Source organism: Zingiber officinale, chromosome 8B, assembly GCF_018446385.1.
Source record: "Zingiber officinale cultivar Zhangliang chromosome 8B, Zo_v1.1, whole genome shotgun sequence".
Lineage (NCBI taxonomy): Eukaryota > Viridiplantae > Streptophyta > Magnoliopsida > Zingiberales > Zingiberaceae > Zingiber > Zingiber officinale.
The window spans coordinates 72,831,773-72,853,819 of NC_056001.1; the positions used below are offsets into that span (position 1 = coordinate 72,831,773).

Below are 22,047 nucleotides of genomic sequence, written 5' to 3' on the forward strand. Positions count from 1 at the left end.
TTAAAAATTCAAATCACAGAAAATATTAATTAAAAATTATGGAAGATGATGTATTTATGATTAGCTCTATGATACGGATGCATAGAAACTTGTTTCATCAAATTCCGATGTCTCTAGGTCCATATTTAAACTTTCGGACACTAATTTACAATTATTCACTATAAACACCTTTTTTTTGTTAATATCAACCTATATATGTTTTAAAAAATATATACCTAGAGACATCGGAATTTGATGAAACAAATTTCTATGTGATCGTATCATTATCCTGATCGTAAATCTATCAATAAAAATATTTTTTACCAAATTGATATATTTTTGGAATTTTTTAATCCCAAATTGACCTAATTGGGTGTTAAACATTCAAATCGCTTAAAATATTAATTAAAAATTTTGGATGATGACGTATTTACGATCAGCTCAATGATACGGACGCATAGAAACTTGTTTCATTAAATTCCGATGTCTCTAGGTCCATATTTAGGCCTTAGGTGTTTGATTATATTTATTGAAAATTATTTTTAGTTTTGGGACGAATCTCTGGATTCGTCCCAAAATTTGGGACGAATCCATAGATTCGTCCCAAAATTTTATTTATTAAAAAATAAAAAAAACAAACTTGGACGCCTTAAATACGGACCTAGAGACATCGGAATTTGATGAAACAAGTTTCTATGTACTCGTATCATTATCCTGATTGTAAATCTATCAATAAAAATATTTTTTACCAAATATATATATTTTTGGAATTTTTTAATCCCAAATTGACCTAATTGGGTGTTAAAAATTCAAATCGCAGAAAATATTAATTAAAAATTATGGAAGATGATGTATTTACGATTAGCTCAATGATACGGACGCATAGAAACTTGTTTCATCAAATTCTGATGTCTCTAGGTCCATATTTAAACTTTCGGACACTAATTTACAATTATTCACTACAAACACCTTTTTTTTGTTAATATCAACCTATATATGTTTTAAAAAATATATACCTAGAGACATCGGAATTTGATGAAACAAATTTCTATATGATCGTATCATTATCCTGATCGTAAATCTATCAATAAAAATATTTTTTACCAAATTGATATATTTTTGGAATTTTTTAATCCCAAATTGACCTAATTGGGTGTTAAACATTCAAATCGCTTAAAATATTAATTAAAAATTTTGGATGATGACGTATTTACGATCAGCTCAACGATACAGACGCATAGAAACTTGTTTCATTAAATTCCGATGTCTCTAGGTCCATATTTAAGCCTTAGGTGTTTGATTATATTTATTGAAAATTATTTTTAGCTTTGGGACGAATCTCTGGATTCGTCCCAAATTTTGGGACGAATCCAAAGATTCGTCCCAATATTTTATTTATTAAAAAATAAAAAAACAAACTTGGACACCTTAAATACGGACCTAGAGGCATCGGAATTTGATGAAACAAGTTTCTATGTACTCGTATCATTATCCTGATCGTAAATCTATCAAAAAAAATATTTTTTTTCCAAATTGATATATTTTTGGAATTTTTTAATCCCAAATTGACCTAATTGGGTGTTAAAAATTCAAATCGCAGAAAATATTAATTAAAAATTATGGAAGATGATGTATTTACGATTAGCTCAATGATACGGACGCATAGAAACTTGTTTCATCAAATTCCGATGTCTCTAGGTCCATATTTAAACTTTCGGACACTAATTTACAATTATTCACTACAAACACCTTTTTTTTTTGTTAATATCAACCTATATATGTTTTAAAAAATATATACCTACAGACATCGAAATTTGATGAAACAAATTTCTATGTGATCGTATCATTATCCTGATCGTAAATCTATCAATAAAAATATTTCTTACCAAATAGATATATTTTTGGAATTTTTTAATCCCAAATTGACCTAATTGGGTGTTAAACATTCAAATCGCTTAAAATATTAATTAAAAATTTTGGATGATGACGTATTTACGATCAGCTCAACGATACGGACGCATAGAAACTTGTTTCATTAAATTCCGATGTCTCTAGGTCCATATTTAGGGCTTAGGTGTTTGATTATATTTATTGAAAATTATTTTTAGTTTTGGGACGAATCCTGGATTCGTCCCAAATTTTGGGACGAATCCAGGAATTCGTCCCAAACTTTTATTTATTAAAAAATAAAAAAACAAACTTGGACGCCTTAAATACGGACCTAGAGACATCGGAATTTGATGAAACAAGTTTCTATGTACTTTTATCATTATCCTGATCGTAAATCTATCAATAAAAATATTTTTTACCAAATATAAATATTTTTGGAATTTTTTAATCCCAAATTGACCTAATTGGGTGTTAAAAATTCAAATCACAGAAAATATTAATTAAAAATTATGGAAGATGATGTATTTACGATTAGCTCAATGATACGGACGCATAGAAACTTGTTTCATCAAATTCCGATGTCTCTAGGTCCATATTTAAACTTTCGGACACTAATTTATAATTATTCACTACAAACACCTTTTTTGTTAGTATCAACCTATATATGTTTTAAAAAATATATACCTAGAGACATCGGAATTTGATGAAACAAATTTCTATGTGATCGTATCATTATCCTGATCGTAAATCTATCAATAAAAATATTTTTTACCAAATAGATATATTTTTGGAATTTTTTAATCCCAAATTGACCTAATTGGGTGTTAAACATTCAAATCGCTTAAAATTTTAATTAAAAATTTTGGATGATGACGTATTTACGATCAGCTCAACGATACGGACGCATAGAAACTTGTTTCATTAAATTCCGATGTCTCTAGGTCCATATTTAGGCCTTAGGTGTTTGATTATATTTATTGAAAATTATTTTTAGTTTTGGGGAATTCGTCCCAAAGTTTGGGACGAATCTCTGGATTCGTCCCAAATTTTGGGACGAATCCAGAGATCGTCCCAAAATTTTATTTATTAAAAAATAAAAAATAAACTTGGATGCCTTAAATACGGACCTAGAGACATCGGAATTTGATGAAACAAGTTTCTATATGTTCGTATCATTATCCTGATCAAAAATCTCTCAATAAAAATATTTTTTACCAAATATATATATTTTTGGAATTTTTTAATCCCAAATTGACCTAATTGGGTGTTAAAAATTCAAATCGCAGAAAATATTAATTAAAAATTATGGAAGATGATGTATTTACGATAAGCTCAATGATACGGACGCATAGAAACTTGTTTCATCAAATTCCGATGTCTAGGTCCATATTTAAGCTTTCGGACACTAATTTACAATTATTCACTACAAACACCTTTTTTGTTAATATCAACCTATATATGTTTTAAAAAATATATACCTAGAGACATCGAAATTTGATGAAACAAGTTTCTATGTGATCGTATCATTATCCTGATCATAAATCTATCAATAAAAATATTTTTTACCAAATAGATATATTTTTGAAATTTTTTAATCCCAAATTGACCTAATTGGGTGTTAAACATTCAAATCGCTTAAAATATTAATTAAAAATTATGGATGATGACGTATTTACGATCAGCTCAACGATACGGACGCATAGAAACTTGTTTCATTAAATTCCGATGTCTCTAGGTCCATATTTAGGCCTTAGGTGTTTGATTTTATTTATTTAAAATTATTTTCAGTTTTGGGACGAATCCTGGATTCGTCCCAAATTTTGGGACGAATCCAGGAATTCGTCCCAAAGTTTGGGACGAATCTCTGGATTCGTCCCAAATTTTGGGACGAATCCAGAGATTCGTCCCAAAATTTTATTTATTAAAAAATAAAAAAACAAACTTGGACGCCTTAAATACGGACCTAGAGAGAATTTGATGAAACAAGTTTCTATGTACTCGTATCATTATCCTGATCATAAATATATCAATAAAAATATTTTTTACCAAATATATATATTTTTGGAATTTTTTAATCCCAAATTGACCTAATTGGATGTTAAAAATTCAAATCGCTGAAAATATTAATTAAAAATTATGGATGATGACGTATTTACGATCAGCTCAACGATATGGACGTATAGAAACTTGTTTCATTAAATTCCGATGTCTCTAGGTCCATATTTAGGCCTTAGGTGTTTGATTTTATTTATTTAAAATTATTTTCAGTTTTGGGACGAATCCTAGATTCGTCCCAAAATTTTATTTATTAAAAAATAAAAAAACAAACTTGGACGCCTTAAATACGGACCTAGAGACATCGGAATTTGATGAAACAAGTTTCTATGTACTCGTATCATTATCCTGATCATAAATATATCAATAAAAATATTTTTTACCAAATATATATATTTTTGGAATTTTTTAATCCCAAATTGACCTAATTGGGTGTTAAAAATTCAAATCGCTGAAAATATTAATTAAAAATTATGGATGATGACGTATTTACGATTAGCTCAACGATATAGACACATAGAAACTTATTTCATCAAATTCCGATGTCTCTAGGTCCATATTTAGGCCTTAGGTGTTTGATTTTATTTATTTAAAATTATTTTCAGTTTTGGGACGAATCCTGGATTCGTCCCAAAATTTGGGACGAATTCAGGAATTCGTCCCAACATTTGGGACGAATTCTCGATTTGTTCCCAAATCTGGGACGAATCCAGGATTTGTCCCTAAATTTGGGACAAATTTTTATTTCGTTCCAGATTTGGGGACGAATTTAGCAACGAATTTGTTTTTTGTTGCAAACTTGAAACGAATTTTGTTTGTTGCAAGTTTTGTTGGTTATTTGGGTCGAAATTTATTTTCGACCCTAAATTTGTCCCAATTTTAGGACGAATTATTTTCGTTCCAAACTTTTGTCCCCAAAGTTATGTTTTTTTGTAGTGTCTCACCTTGGCCACGGCCTCGCAGCGAGGTCTCACCTTGGTCACGGCCTCGCAACAAGGTCTTGCCTTAGTTGCGGTCTCACGGCAAGGTCACAAAGCCGAGCGCAACCTCAGTTGCATGCCCTAGCCTGCTTATAGTGTGCGCATGCAGCCCTGGCCAAATGGTTGGGCGTGCGTAGCCCTTATATTTACTTGGATTAAGAATTTAATGAAGTAGTTAATTATACTTGTGCTTCTTAAAGATGACAGGAGCTAATGCTTTCATTGCGTGTGTGTAATTTCATGGACTGTTAGTTGTGTTCATGTAAGGTTTTTCAAGTTTATACAAAGGTTGTATTATTTGAATCTTACTGTCTCGATCAAAAGTTAATAAAATTGGTTTTCCAACATCGTATCGGCTGATTTGAACTCTATAAAGCATTGCAGTGTTGTGTTACTATTGCAATGGATAGTGAATTAACGAAGAAGATGAGTAGACATGGATCAAAAGAACTACCAATTTGAATTGGTCCAAAGTATCAAAGATCAAATCTAATTTATACTTGTTAATTAGCTTGAATTCTAGTAAAGATTCTTTCTTTCTTGGCATTATGTATAAAGTTAACATTTGCTACTTCCAAGAGTTCACTTAATAAACTAATTATATCTGTTTGGATGATTGGATCTCCCATTGTATTGCCAACCTTTTCTAGGGATATTAAAAAAAAATCAAGTGAAAGAGAAAATTCCAACTCTCTAGATACTCGCATTCACTTGTGTTTATGCCTAAACAAGTCGATAAAAATGATCTAGCAAGTGCACCTTCGTTCGCCAATAAGGTGGTCCAAGGATTATTTCCACTATAATGCTTCCAATCCACCTCATGATAACACTGTAGCAAATCCACAATAACATTTGGTATAATATCAATTGCTTATCAGCGGTATCAAATTTAATAATTACAATTTATTGGTAGCCAGCAGTTTGGCCGTCCACTCACCGCCAACGGCCTCCGAGCGACCTTCAGCCTCTTGCCTTGACCCAAATTATAATCTGGATGGAAATGTGAATCCAGATATGGAACGTAGTAAATTGCGACCCAATTCCAGCCAGAATTTGGCCGCAATTGCGGAGCATTTTTTTGGGTGTGGATCGTGTGGCAAATTCATAAATATGGGGTTGTCGAGTGTCAAAAAGTTACAATTATTAAATTTGATACAACTGACCAATAATTCAATGTTATAGGAAATATTATACCAAATGTCATAGAGAATTTGAGCTATTTTGATATAAATAGATACAAGGAAAATGACTAATACTAAAACACCTGTATTGAAATAACCGAGGCAACAAATCGGGTAGAGGAGAATTTACAATAGGCACAACCTCTCAATTATGATAGAGTCTAGTAATAAAAACTTAAATACTATTAATGCTAATGATTCAGATTAGATTGTAATGATGATTAAATTTTAAAATATGTTTATTTTTTAAATATAAATCTCATTAGTTATATCATATAAGATATTATTATACTGATTTGATTATTATTTAAAATGTGTATATATATTATAATATTATTTTATAAATATAATAATGTAAGATATTACAGTAGTATTCAGTGGCCAGATTATGTTAAAGATGGTGAGAGATTAATAAGTATTGATGTTATTAAAAATTTAAATTCATCTCATCTTTTATTTATTATTTTAAAAAAAAAATCATACATTTTTAGTCCCATGATCATAATATATCTACTTAATCAAAAAAAAATTAAAAACATCAATGCGCTACAACATTATTATAGCAACTAAGAGATATCTACTACAACATATAATAACTAAAAGATAGTTGCTACAACATATAGTAGTTACTTGATGGTTGTTACAATGTTAAATTTTAACTATTTTATTTTAATCAAAATTACTATATATAAAACTAGTGCTACATTATAAGCTACTACACAATTATAGTTAAATTCTAAATTTTAAAATCTTAATTTCTAATTCCTAATTTTTAAATTCTTAGAACTATTATATCAAAAATACTTTTTACCGACTTCATCAAAATTACTTTAAAATAATTATATTATCTACCTAAGTAGTTGCTAGAAGTTATTTAGCTACTACACAGTTGTAGAAACTACTTAGTCGTTGTTATAATACTATAACAGTGTTCTATTAGCTATTACACGTTGAAATTGCTAGTCGTAGTAGTTATAATAGGATTGGAAGTAAGAAATAATATTATAGTAGCTACAAAAAAATAGTTACGCATTATAGTAGTTAGTCGTCGCGGTTACAACATTACTAAAAGTAACATTTGAAGGATAAAAGATATGATAGGGCACCCTTGATTATTTTTTTTAAAAGTGTCTTTTTAATTATTTATATAATTTGAACTGTCCTTTTGATTTTGGACAAAAGTAAAAAAGGTATTTTTTTTTTCTAAATCATCAATAGGACACCCCCACATTACTTTTTAATCAAAAGGACATCCCTTCCCACTGTTCAGTTATGTATATTTATCCTCTTGTCTTTTAGTATTTTTCTCATTATTATATCTCGAATAAATTTTAAACCATAGCCGTTACATTTGTTGTAGCGACTATGAAACTCATGCAGTTGCTATATTTGTTGTAACAGTTACAAAATTGTAGTTATTATATAGGTTGTAGTAGTTATGGTTTCATAACTACTACAACGTTAATATTAGATGAGTAAATTATAACAACTTTGAAACTGTAATTGTTACAACTGAATGGTAAGTGAACAAAATTAAATCCGCATAGTAATAATTATGAAATCGTAATTATTACAATATTAATACTTTTGAACATATTAAGTATTAATAGCTATGAAATCGTAGCTACATAATATATGTAGCAGCTATAAAATTATAATTATTATAATGGGTTTGACTGATTCAGAATTTAGTTAATTACGGGGTAATTATGAGAAAGACATTAAAGAATAGGAAGAGGGTAAATGTACACGATTGAATAATGACATTGGACACATTTTTGAATAGAAAAATAAAGTGGGGTGCACTAATTTGAAAAAGAAAATAAAGACTTATTTCCTCTCTCTCTCTATATATATATATCACGCTTTAGTTAAATCAATAATGGACTCACTTAAGCCCCCAGGGGCTGGATCAGTTGGTAAGTGGCTGGGATGCTTGCATCATGACGCGGCGGTTCGAGTGTCGACGGTTGCAATGTGGGATAATATCCCCGTCTGCCGACTTAAAAGCCTCGAAACCCAGCCACTTGTCAACCCAGCATTCACCCTGATTAACCCTCCTCCTACATCACCGTGGGGCAGGAGTAGGGGGCCGTCGGGGCGGCGGATTCCGCCTTTTTTGCATCAATAATGGACTCACTTAAACCTACTACACATGCCATTAGCGACAAATAAGGGAAAACAAAGCATGTTTAATAGTATAAGTATCCAAAAGATGCTCTATTAACTGAGCTAAAGTCGAGGATAATGACTTCTTTATGAATCGAACCCTTCCACTGCCGCTGCTAGCGCAGGCGCGGCCGCTTCCTTTCTCCTCGTCGCCGCCTTCTACAAAAGCAGCTTTCCCATTCACCTCGTCGTTGGTTTATTTGCTTGGTTGAGATCGTCGGGGAGTGTGAGTAGATCTACTGGCAGTGATGAATAAGCTCGAGATGATGGCATCCATTGATGCCCACATGAGGCTTCTAGCTCCGGCGAAGGTCTCCGATGACGATAAGTTGGTCGAGTACGACGCCCTTCTCCTGGATCGGTTCCTTGACATCCTTCAAGATCTCCACGGCGAGGAAATCAGAGAGACGGTATGCTCACTCTGTCTGTGTTTTTGATGTTTGCGGTTTGATCGGGTCTTTGATGCCGTTTTGGCTGAGATACAAGGAAATGGAAGAAAAATTGTTTTTCTTAGATGTGATTGACCGGTCGAAGTGGGTGGTATTGGTAAATCATTTTGATTTTACATCGTGTTGGATGGTTCTTATGTTGATCCATTCGAGCTACTTCTTGGCAGGATCCTAAGGTCGTTGTTCGTTTCTTCCTTTTGTTTGAAGGTGGCTTTCGTTGCTCTGTTCGGGTAGTTTAGATGTTTAGCCTTCCCAGCTAGGGGCAACCTGAGTACATTCTTGACTGGGGTATTTGGACAAAGTACTCTTTTGCTCGCGAGTTGGGAACTCTGACTAAGTTCTAAGGTGAATGGAGAAAGATACTGTGATTCAGGTTGACCTAGGTGAGAATGAGCGTCCGTTGAGGTGGTTAATGGCTTAGATGAGATGCCTTCTTTTTTTAGTGAGTAGAGTGGAGGTCGAGGTCTGAGATGGTATGTCATGATAGAGGGGATTGCCAGGTCCAAGTCCCACACAAGTTACGTTCTTTTATAAAGATATAAGAGTCAAGAAGCAGTCTATGGTTGAAACTTGGACTTCAAACGATGTCTTGGATGCCCAATGCAGGTTGGCTTATAGCTGAACTTAGTGTGGAGGATAAGATTTTGAGGGCTGGTGTCCTTCCAAGTTTTACAGTCTGTAGATTGCCACGCCATTTGCAGGCTCATATTCTTTCAAATTCACTATTTGGTTTCATCATCTGATGAAGCTAATGGATTTTTTACGAATACATAATTGGAAGCTTGCTTCTATTTTTGATAAGTCTAAGGCAAAGTCACCGCTTAAGAGTTTTAATTATGCTTTATATGAAGGTAGGATTCAAACACAAGACTATGAGAACAACTTTTGAAGTCCTTACCATCTAAGCGAGTCCAGATCCTCTGGTTTGCAATTCCTGGATCCTTCCACAATTTGCGCATCGGACTGTGGTCAGAATCCGGCCAAAATTGACTACAATCTCCTCTGGGTTCACTTTCCCACCTAGATTATAATTTTGGATCAAGCCAAGGCGATCGGAGGCCGTGGCGGTGGGCGGATTGTATGGTGTTGAGCAGGGGGGCCCACCCACCACCAGTGGCCTCCGGCCGCCTGACTTGACCCAAAATTATAACCTAGGTGGGAAGGTGAACCCAGGGGAGCTCGCAGCCAATTTGGTCGGATTCCGGCCGTGATCCGATGTGCAAATTGCGGAAGGGACTAGGGATTGCGGATCAGAAGATCTGCTGTCCATCTAAGCAAGCTAAAAGTTTTGACTTGTGCTTGCATTTTCCATGTCAGGTTCAAGATTTGTATGAATTTTCTGCTGAATATGAAGAGAGACATGAATCTCAGAAGCTAGAGGAGCTGGGAAAGGTGTTGACTAGTTTGGATGCAGGTGACACTATCGTGGTTACAAAATCGTTCTCCCACATGCTTAACTTGGCCAATCTGGCTGAGGAGGTCCAAATTGCCTATCGTAGAAGGATAAAGCTGAAAAAGGGGGATTTTGTAGATGAAAATTCTGCAACAACTGAATCAGATATAGAGGAAACACTTAAGCGTCTTGTGGTGCAGCTGAAGAAGTCCAAAGAAGAGGTATTTGATGCTTTGAAAAACCAGACAGTTGATCTGGTTTTGACTGCACATCCGACTCAGTCAGTCAGAAGATCCTTGCTCCAGAAGCATGCAAGGTTTGTTATTAACTGTCAATTATAATCTACTTGCCAAAATCATTTTGGGAGCAAATAGGTTGTTGGTTTTTTCCTCGATGAGCTAGTGTAGATGCATTTAACCTGGTCCATTTGTGGATTTAATTTTTAAATACTGGAAAGGATATTGGAACAATTTATTTATTTATTGGTTTTCTTTATACCTCTTCTTTTTGTCCTACATAATTCTCATAAACTTCATGATGAGGACCTGCATCATTGCTATACTTTCTAGTTGCACACACTGTCACAGTTAAAACTGGCCCTATATCTAAAATGCAAATGAATTGACTGCTATATCTCTAAATCTTAGAAAAAAATTCATCTTAATATTCTTGGTGTATTGTACTTGTTTAATAATGATTAGTGGTAATGAAATGAAGTTGGCATCTTTCAAGCTAAAAGACGATGATAATTGGCTTCTTACATATGATCCATACTTTTAATCAGGATAAGGAATTGTTTGACTCAGTTGAATACGAAAGACATCACTCCTGATGATAAGCAGGAGCTTGATGAGGCTCTTCAGAGAGAGGTAATTCTACCACATGCTGAACGTTACATTAAATGAGCATCTTTTTAATTTCTGCAACTTTTCATGGAGCTGGAAGCTACATGTTTGATTTTGGGATCTTTTTTAATCTTGAAACAGAGGAGAGAGAAGAATCTAAGCCTGTTTAAAGGGAATACATAATTTAACAACCCATATCACCAACTTGTTTAACACTTTGTTATCATTGATATTTTGAGCGTCAGAAATAGGATTTCAGAATTTGTAATGCATGGAATGTAAGAAACTAAGACGCTAAACACGCGAAAGCGTAGCGGAAAACATCTAGTTCCTTTCCATAAGATCCATGCGAAAGGAAACCATATACTAAGTTTTACATGAGAGGGTTATACCTTTGTTGCGTGTCATTCGCAATCCCAACAGCAATGTTTCTTTAGATGCGGATCTTAGTGCGATCAAGTGGCCGCGCCTCTATGTTATCCATACAAACAAGCCTCGTTTGTCTCACAAACTCACAAAGTGGAGAATGAAACAACCAAAGGTTGTGCTAGCAACCCTTCTTGGAAGTTTCGACCAAGTGAAGAGAGGAGGAGGAAGAAGAGCAAGAACACCAAAAATTCATCATGAAAATGAATCCAAAAACCCCCTTTTATAGATTCATGAAATTACCTTATGCCTTAATGTCAATTGCCTTAATTGACATTAATATTTGTCTTCATTTAATGAATCCAATGCATGAGCAATTCAAATTGTTTACTCTTCATCCAATGCATCCAATGCATGAGTAATTCAAATTATACACTTCTCTTTTTTCGTGAATTCAAATTCATGAAATCACTTAATGAGTCCAACTCATTAACCATCAATCTAATTGACTCACTAAGTTTAATTCGAATTGGACTCAATCCAATAGTTGGATCCAATTGAGTCTAGTCCAATTTGAATTATACTTAATCCAATGATCCATCATATGAATCCATCTCCATTGACTTGTTCTTTGTGTGTGATCCAATAGGTTCTCGTAATGTTAGCAATATCTCTAAAACTATTTTAGATACATAAACAATGAGTGTCATCTAGCAAGACATTATTGTTACCAAAGTGACGAGAATGTCGAAATCCGACCTAACCTTTTCATGTCTATTATCTTGTATGACTTAATCCTTCTATCCTTGATATCTAGATTGATCAATGAGGCATAGACCGTGTCATACTCTTATCAATCTTTGTGTTTCTTGATCTCTAAGTATACACACTCAATCAAATAAGCTCAATATCGCATATTGACTCATTTAAGTATGATCATGCATTCTTGTGTCCTACTAATCAAGGGGTCCACACATATGACTTCCGTTATATGGAAGGGATAGATCCCATCTACATCATTCACATCCCTCCGCATAACTTATTGCATATCCAGTGATCGACTTTATGGTCCACCCTGTTTCGGGTGACGTTTGTCGATACCAAAGTATACAACTCTTTATGTAGGGAACCGTAGTGACTTCAGGTCTAAGGACTATTCATACTAATAATCACATGAGAATGTTTATGACACTCATATAACGATCCATGAAACATTCTCATGGTGGGGTCATTCAGTATATATTCTCTAATATATACTCATGTGTCAACTTGATATCTCATATCCATGACTTGTGAGATTAAGTCATCCGTTGACCTATATACTAGTTTCAACACATTAATATTGTCCTTGCATATTAATGCTTGACTAGGAATAGTTAAGAGTAGTGTTCTATATATATCTACAATATCTCACTATCAATTCAACCAATTGATATGTTGTAGATTAGAGCCTCCTGCTGTAGGACATTATTATACTTATTCATTCAGCACTAAATTGAAATAAATATAATAACCAACTTTGTCTTTATTAATAATGAAATATGATACAAAAGGAGCCTTTTACAATCGGCTCATAATTGGTACTAGGGCTAATACTAACATGGAATTGAGTTGATAATTCTGGTAAGAAATGAGCTTTGTCTTTAAAAATCAGCTATATTATCTTTTCATATGAACATTTAGTGATGATGTGATGGACCATACCAATCTCCATTTAATCTAGAGTAAATTGTACACCCTCTCTGGTTTACTTGATATTCCAGGTACCAATCATTTTTTTCCTGAAAGAATCTCCACTTTAGTCCATTATATGGTTTATGTAATCTACCTTACTATAAAGTAAAACACATTATGTTGTGTATTTTTCTTTAAACTTGTAATTGTCAAGAACAAATTGGTTCAATGTAGTTGAATTAATGAAGTAGCTTAACCAAGGTTTCATATCTTTGCTAAAATTGTATAGTATCTATTACAATATTTCTATAATAATTGACTTGTAGATTCAAGCTGCCTTTAGAACGGATGAAATCCGAAGAACTCCCCCAACCCCTCAAGATGAAATGCGTGCTGGAATGAGCTATTTCCATGAAACTATATGGAAAGGTGTTCCAAAATTTTTGCGACGTGTTGATACAGCACTGAAAAACATTGGGATAAATGAGCGGGTGCCCTATAATGCTCCTCTTATTCAATTTTCATCTTGGATGGGCGGTGATCGGGATGGTAACTCAACTCCTTGGTTTTAGATTAGGCCTACATTTATTTTCCTATTATTTTACGATGGATGTAGTTGATTTGCATATATCCTGATTCCTGAATCTGGGAATGGAATACGGTTTAGGTAATCCAAGAGTTACTCCAGAAGTAACAAGAGATGTGTGCCTGCTGGCGAGAATGATGGCTGCAAACTTGTACTACTCACAAATTGAAGATCTGATGTTTGAGGTATTGAATGGCATTCTTATCATAGTTTTTTATTCTTTCCTTTGCAATGTTTTTGTGTGAATCAATGTGATATTTTCTTGTAGTTGTCTATGTGGCGCTGCAATGCTGAACTTCGAGTACGAGCTGACATTCTACATCAATCCTCGAGAAAAGATGCAAAGCACTACATAGGTTCTATGTTTTCATTGAATTTGTTTTGTTATATAATTGTAATTATGTATATGGATTATATCAGCTTTCACACCTGTGTTATGAGCTTATCTTCTTTGGTATTTATTAGATTGCTTCCCATTTTAGGAAAATCTGTTGAAAATCCTACCATTATGTTTCAACATTGCAACTTGTTAAGTTTCACTTTTTTCAGCGTGTTTTTTTTTTAAATATCAAACTTATGATCACTATGGATTAACAATTCATTGTTTTCTTCTTATTTATTGTTTCACAGAGTTCTGGAAGCAAGTTCCTCCAAATGAGCCTTACCGAGTTATACTTAGTGATGTGAGAGATAAGTTATACAACACACGTGAGCACTCTCGCCATTTACTTTCAAATGGATATTCCGACATTCCTGAGGAAATGACTTTTACAGATGTTGAACAGGTACTTAATGCATCTTTATCTATGGTAAACAGAATTGTTTTAATCTCTATTTTGTGTTATTCTACATATGATGGCCACCATTGGGGTTAAATAATCTTTTGCGCTGTCTTGTAGTTTTTGGAACCTCTTGAACTCTGCTATCGATCACTCTGTGACTGTGGCGACAGACCTATCGCCGATGGGAGCCTTCTTGACTTTTTACGCCAAGTATCAACCTTTGGCCTGTCTCTTGTCCGACTTGATATTAGGCAAGAATCTGACAGGCACACTGATGTTGTTGATGCTATCACTAAACACTTGGGAATTGGATCCTATCGTGATTGGTCTGAGGAGCAACGTCAAGAATGGCTCTTATCTGAACTTAATGGGAAACGCCCTTTGTTTGGTATTGACCTACCAAAGACAGATGAAGTTGCTGATGTTTTGGACACATTCCATGTCATAGCGGAACTTCCTTCAGACAATTTTGGGGCTTACATCATATCAATGGCAACTGCTCCATCAGATGTCTTGGCTGTTGAGCTGTTGCAGCGTGAGTGCCGTGTGAAAAATCCATTGAGAGTAGTCCCATTGTTTGAAAAACTTGCAGATCTTGAGGCTGCTCCAGCAGCTTTGGCCAGACTTTTCTCAATAGATTGGTACAGGAGCAGGATTAACGGGAAGCAAGAAGTCATGATTGGATATTCAGATTCAGGGAAGGATGCTGGGCGGTTTTCTGCTGCTTGGCAGTTATATAAAACTCAAGAGGAGCTTATAGATGTTGCCAACAAGTATGGAGTAAAACTGACCATGTTTCATGGACGAGGTGGAACTGTTGGAAGAGGTGGTGGTCCTACACATCTGGCTATCCTGTCTCAGCCACCAGGTACAATTCATGGATCTCTTAGAGTTACTGTTCAAGGTGAAGTGATTGAGCAGTCCTTTGGAGAGGAACATTTGTGCTTTAGGACACTGCAACGTTTCATAGCTGCTACACTTGAACATGGAATGCATCCCCCCATTTCCCCAAAGCCAGAATGGCGTGTATTGATGGATGAAATGGCTGTTGTTGCTACGAAGGAATATAGATCAATTGTCTTTGGAGAACCACAATTTGTTGAATATTTTCGCCTAGTAAGTAATCTAACTTATTTGATTAATTACTTGCAATTAGCAAACAAGAAATTTAATGAAAATTTGGGGTTGTTAGTTGCACATAACTTTGCTAACCTATTTTGTTGTTCAGTCTCGTTTACAAGTATGTGATGTAGTGCTGATCTTGGTGCCTGTCACATTATTTCTAAAAGTGGGAATATGGGCTCAAGGGATCTAGTTGTCTAACACATCCTACCTTTATCAGGGTAGTATCTTGTTGACAATGGTAAACAGTAATCAGTATAGCACCTTATCGGAGAAATGATCCCTTTGTCCTATCAAATTCTAGCTTCAACATCTAATGGAATGTGACATCAACTAATCAAGCCTTTGGATAAGGCCCTATTCTCCGTTCACCTCTCCTTGATGCAATTGTGGTTACATTGACAGGCTACACCTGAACTGGAGTATGGGAGGATGAACATTGGAAGCCGTCCATCGAAACGAAAACCCAGTGGGGGCATTGAATCACTTCGTGCAATTCCTTGGATATTTGCATGGACACAGACACGGTTCCATCTACCAGTGTGGCTTGGTTTTGGTGCTGCATTCAAGCATGTCTTTCAAAAAGATATCAACAATCATCAAACTCTTCAGCAGATGTACAACGAATGGCCATTTTTCAGGGTGACCATTGACTTGGTTGAGATGGTTTTTGCCAAGGGAGATCCTGGAATAGCTGCTTTATATGATAAATTGTTGGTTTCTGAGGATCTGTGGCAATTTGGTGAGCAACTCAGAGCCAACTACGAAGAAACAAAGCATCTTCTTCTTCAGGTGCAATTTTTTTCATCAATTTTTTATTAACTCCCAGCAGATCATTGAGATACAACAACATCAATATATATATCAATTAGTCTAAAGTGAAACCATTGTTAACTGATGGTTTTGCTTATACACATTAGTTATGAAGCTTATTTTAGTGGTTTTACTGTGTAAGGCAAGTAACTTTTGATTGCCAAGTTTTTAACCATGCATAGCGAGAATGACATATCCTTTAAGTCCATTTATTTCATAATAAAAATATATTTATGCTTTATTTCAAGGACTTGCATTACTAATTTAAGTTTATTTAAAATTCTGCCAAAATAATATCTTGTCCATATTAGTCTGAGTTGTTCTAAGAGTCTTTCAAATTTGCTTCTCCATTGTAGGTATAAGATTCTAAACTTTTGCAAATTCTGAGAGTACGAACATATGATATCTTGGCCATATTTTTTTTTTTGTGACCACAAGGTGTTCCTACACCATTCGAGAGTGACAATGTTAAACCCCTCTATAGTTGTGTTATACGGATTTAAACCTTCAACCTTCAACCTTCAACCTTCAACCTTCAACGGAAAGTCTTCTAATCTAGTTCAGTCACCACTTGACAAAGCAATTGTTGGTTGTTTTGTTGCTAGCCACCTAATATCTTACATGCCACAAAAGAAACTGAGTTTTCCTTGTTCATTCCTTTTAAGTTTTATATTCCTTGCATCATGTTTTGTCTGAAGTGCCACCTTGGTTCTCTTCTCGTAGGTCGCTGGACACAAAGATCTATTGGAAGGCGATCCATACCTGAAGCAGAGGTTGCGTCTTCGAGATGCTTACATCACAACTCTGAATGCTTGCCAAGCTTATACCTTGAAGAGAATCAGGGACCCCTCCTACCATGTGAATGTTGGGCCTCATCTATCAAGGGAGATCACAGAATCCAACAAACCTGCAGCGGAGTTGGTGAAGCTCAACCCTAGCAGCGAGTATGCACCTGGGCTGGAGGATACCCTCATTTTGACCATGAAGGGTATTGCTGCTGGAATGCAGAACACTGGTTAAATTATGAACTCAGTAAGGTAATTTACCACCGCAGCTTTCGGTGTTTTATGGAGTTGTTCAAATCCATTGTTGCCTGACTATAGATGGTAAGAAGAATGACTAAACTGAGTCTTATCTGTGAATATGTTTCTTGTGTTTTTAGTTCGCTTGAATCTGAACTTTTACATTGTCAAATCGTTGATGATGTTGGATTCGACTGTTCTGTTGCAGTTTTCTCCTTGTTGGAAGATTCAAATGATGGGTAGTCCATGTTTTGTTGCATGAGTAGAGTAGATTGATCTACTCTAATTTAATTCGATTGGTATTTTCGTTCTAAATCATTCACTCTACTCATCTCGATCAATAGAACCAATGATTCATTGTCTCATTTGACCTATTCAAGTCATCCATCCTCATCGATCCACTCATTTGATCCCCTCCATCTTCTCGTAGCGATTGAAGTTCATCTTTTTGTTTCCTTCGATCCCATTTAATACCTACAGAAATTAATTTAGTTCTTTGTTAAAAAAAAAAGAATCGATAATTTGTCAAAAGGGCGCAATCAAAATTTCAAAAGCTACATTGATATTTTATTTTTTATTTTTCCAAAAGGCGCATTTAATTTTCATTTTACCCTTTGAATTTTTATCTTTCCTTTTTGATTTAGATGCCTCATCTTACCTTTTAAATTATTATATATATATATATTTTTTATTTTTAAACTTTAATAAAAATTAAAAAATATATAAAAGAAGGTTAATAGAAAATTTATTTTTTAATTTTTTAATATCTATAAAAGAATATAAATTAAAATAAATTAAATTAAATTAAATTAATAAATAGCTTATTTTATTAATAAAAATTTACTTTTGGGCTGGGTTTTAAATATCAATACTATTGTGGTGTTGATTTTTAAAATCTACACTTTAAACATCAATATTGGTGTAATGTTAATTTTTAAACAAGAATAATATATTTAAACTCTGGAGCACTATAGATCTAATTGAAATTTTTTAGGTTCATAAATTAGTTTTATCAAAATTTATTTTATTACTAAATTTAGGAATTTAAATTTTTAAAAAGTTAACATGTAATAAAAAAAAAGGATTATATATATATATATATATATATAGTTTTGATATGCTAAAAATCAACAATATACTTCGGATATTATCTGAAGTAATAGGTAGATAATTACCAAAGTAGATGCACGTGAAGTAAAAGGGTCAATTTATTACTTCGCCACACAATTACCGAAGTCTATCGTCAGTCCAAAATCGATTTAAAATCGAATCATTTTTGAAGTAAAAATGTTATATTACTTCATCGAAATTAGTAAAAGTTCCGAAGTAATTAATGATATATTACTTCATAGGTTACATTGATTAACGAATTAAAATATGTATACGACTTTACAAGTTTTATACTCTGGTGGAGTAAATGTTTAATTTAACTTCTACATTATTTGGCTTCGATAAAGTATTTTGTATTATATTACTTCATCGTAGTGTAGACATAATAGAGCATATTTTACTACAGTAAAAATTTTAATTTAGCGAAGTAATTTATACAAACGACTTCATAAATTTGATCAGTGGTGAAGTAAATAGTTTTTTTAACTACGTCACTATTTAAATTTGTCAAAGTTTTTGTATTGTATTACTCCACCATTTATTCATAGTGTCAAAGTAATTGACCATATTTACTACAATACAATCTTAAATGACAAAATTGTATATCATAATATTTTACAACATAATATTTAACCATCAAAATTGATCAAATATATCACAAATATCGATCAAATACAACCCAAAAGTATATTAATAAAAGATATGTTTAACCAACTTCACCCAAAACCTTTTGTATCTACAAATCTCTAAATATAACTCAAAAGTATATTCACAAAAGACAAGTTCGACCAACTTCACCCAAAAGCTTTTGTATCCATAAATCTCTAAATACAATCAAAAATTTATATCACAGCTTACACTTAGGCACCCACATAGAAGTAGATGAATTCGCTCTATTCACTTCTAACTTTATCATACTGAGCTTGATTGTAATATTGTTTGATTTTTTTTATGCTACAAACTGAAATATTAACAAAGGTTTTAGGGTAAATGCAAAATGACTCAATATTTCATAAAGAAGAAATTCACCTTCTTCTTCAATAGTGGATCTTCATCCAAGACTCTCTTTCATGTACCGAATTATACAATATCCACATTCAACATCACAATTTTATTTTAGATTACCCTAATAAAATTGAAAATGTAATGTAATTAGTTGCAATCCAAATAATAAGAATTATTAATTAATATCTAAATACATAACCACAATACATACCGTCAATTATTTAAAACTTGATCTTTTTGAAATATCCCTTGATGCATTGTATATCTTGACCCCACTACATTGTAAAAAATAGAAAGTTATTTTTTTTAACTTCTAATGAACTGAATGCATTCACAATCAGCATAATGTACTTCCTACTTGTTCTCGATTCTTGTTACTCAAAGAGTCCAATAAATATATCATATTTTATCTTCATTAATTATAGTAAGGATCCAATGGTACATGCATAAGTGAAAATATAATATTGACTAGTACGTAGTAGGAATTGATAAATAATTAAAATCTTGCCCAGTATTGTATGAGATGCAAGACATATGCCTAAAGGACATATAACCTAGATGTCCTGCATATTATCAAACAAAGACATATGCCTAAAGGGTTAATTAATGACTGGATTGTGTCCGACCCACAAGGTAAAAATGCACTAGATTGATTCCATTCACAAAAAATGCAGGAGTAATAAAAAAAAATGCTACACTGATACACATACAAGGTAAAACTAGAACATAACCAAAGGACTTTGGCAACAACATTAATGACCTAAACATACTAGGTAATCATAATCATCATCATAAAACTTGAACAGTTTGTAATAATATCTATTAGGAAAAGTATCTAACATAAAATATTATCCAACTTCCAAATTTCAATGTATAAATCAGTTATGTAAATTTAAAAAGCAATAATACAATAAAGAGATATTCATCAAATAGAAGCTCATCATCCATGAACTATACATTATCCAAATTGTCTTTAAATGTATAAATCAGTTATAAAGACTTAGAAAGAAATAATATATGAATGAGATATTCATTGAATAGGAGCTCATTACTCGCTAAAAAAACATAGACTTCAAGTTCATATAGGTAAAAAACAATCATGTCAAAAGATAAAAAACATAGACTTCCATCTTAATTTTTATATGAAGAAGTCACTAACACAAAGAAAGAACCAAGCATAGAATAGTACTATTTGACTCCTACCACTGGATCTGGGGCATCATCTTCCTTGCACATAACCCATGGTACACCAGTTCCCAACCCGACAACCTTTTGTGCAGCCCAGTTTAAATATGCATGACCAACAATGCCAAATGCCTTACTTTTAGGCCCATATTCATTTTCAATCTGCATTCAAGACCCATGAAAATAAAACTTAGGAACACAATTTGACATTAAGTTACCACATTGAGGACATACAAGAAAAAACATGCCTGAGAAAGGATGATCGGACCACCTTGAGAAGAAAAAAGTCATTCAGGCTTCATCATATCAACAATTTTCTTGGTGAAACCTTGCATAGCCATCTGTATAGAGCATTTAAGTATATACTTGCAAGGCATGCAACAAATCCAACAAGTAATGCCCTTTGAAACTTAAAATAAACAGGGAAGACTACATTGTTCTTGCATCAACAATCCAACACAAGAAGAATATAATATGAAAGATTGGTTTAAGGAATTTACCTTGAAAGGTTCATTGTCTGTTCTGACGCTGATTCCAGGGACATTTTAACCAAACTGTAAATCCTCTAAACAAATGGAGAAAACAAAAATGGCAAACATAACAGTTAGGATGAGTTATCCACATGAAGAATCTATGAGAGAAGTACCCAAAATTCCACTCAGCATAGACATAAGGTCCAATTCGGAGGTGGATATACAATCCCAACTTCTGGATTGTCTTGATAAACCTCACCAAAGCATACCCTCCTTCGAAATTATACTGCCAAAAAAGAAAGAAAAACAAATTGCACTGACTCAAGGTGATCCATCTAAGAAATATACTTCTCCGTCAAATCAAAACACAAGAAGCAAAAAAAACAAGAAATTAGCAAGAAAAGTCAGGAAAATACACTGCCATGAGAAGGCTCATGGCCATTCCAGAAGATGTAGGTCTATCTAAAATCCAAGTCTTCATCCTTAGCTTTTTCTGCAAGTCTTTCCCACATCTAACATGAAAAAAAAAAACAACAATCAATGATGTGCATCTACAATTAGGGTGAAAACCTCAAAAAGTGTCATCTACAAAACCAAAAGAAGATTAATAAAAGATAAGGGGATAAAATAAGGATTTTTCATGAGAAAGTACTTCTGGGGTGCTACTACGATAGTGAATGGAGCCTGAGATGAGGATCTTTGTCTGACCATTGATGACGATGGTCTTCACTCTCTGATGACACATTGCGCCGTGGGAAGGAGAAAAAGCAACAGGAGGAAGAAATGAAGTGTGGAGAGAAAATCTGGAGAGCTCTAGACTACCATTCTCAATCCCAGTCCACTCTTTGAGATCTCACACTCCCTCCCTCACTTCACATTCCTCTTTGAAGAAAGCGAGCCCAAGCCAAGCCAAGCCACTGAGGATTAAAAATTATATGAAGAAGTCACCTGATGATATCCTTGATGGC

General features: G+C 33.7%; 1 protein-coding gene across 1 annotated transcript; it reads left to right on the forward strand.

Moving 5' to 3' along the window:
• The first annotated feature begins 8,311 nt into the window (after positions 1 to 8,311).
• On the forward strand, positions 8,312 to 17,500 carry LOC122014573 (phosphoenolpyruvate carboxylase, housekeeping isozyme-like). The gene is made up of 10 exons (XM_042570843.1): positions 8,312 to 8,664; positions 10,021 to 10,412; positions 10,881 to 10,965; positions 13,308 to 13,530; positions 13,649 to 13,752; positions 13,836 to 13,923; positions 14,198 to 14,352; positions 14,467 to 15,465; positions 15,877 to 16,263; positions 17,008 to 17,500. Exons 1-10 carry the CDS (start codon positions 8,503 to 8,505, stop codon positions 17,302 to 17,304), a joined length of 2,892 nt encoding a protein of 963 aa, XP_042426777.1. The 5' UTR covers positions 8,312 to 8,502; the 3' UTR covers positions 17,305 to 17,500.
• Positions 17,501 to 22,047: the final 4,547 nt, after the last annotated feature.

What these genes read in the sequence shown, in the direction of transcription:
- LOC122014573 (XM_042570843.1), top strand. Translation starts at nt 8,503, where the DNA reads ATGAATAAGCTCGAGATGATGGCATCCATTGATGCCCACATGAGGCTT. An exon ending in TTGCTCCAGAAGCATGCAAG is followed by an intron (nt 10,413 to 10,880) that starts GTTTGTTATTAA and finishes ACTTTTAATCAG; the next exon opens with GATAAGGAATTGTTTGACTC. An exon ending in TTGAAGATCTGATGTTTGAG is followed by an intron (nt 13,753 to 13,835) that starts GTATTGAATGGC and finishes ATTTTCTTGTAG; the next exon opens with TTGTCTATGTGGCGCTGCAA.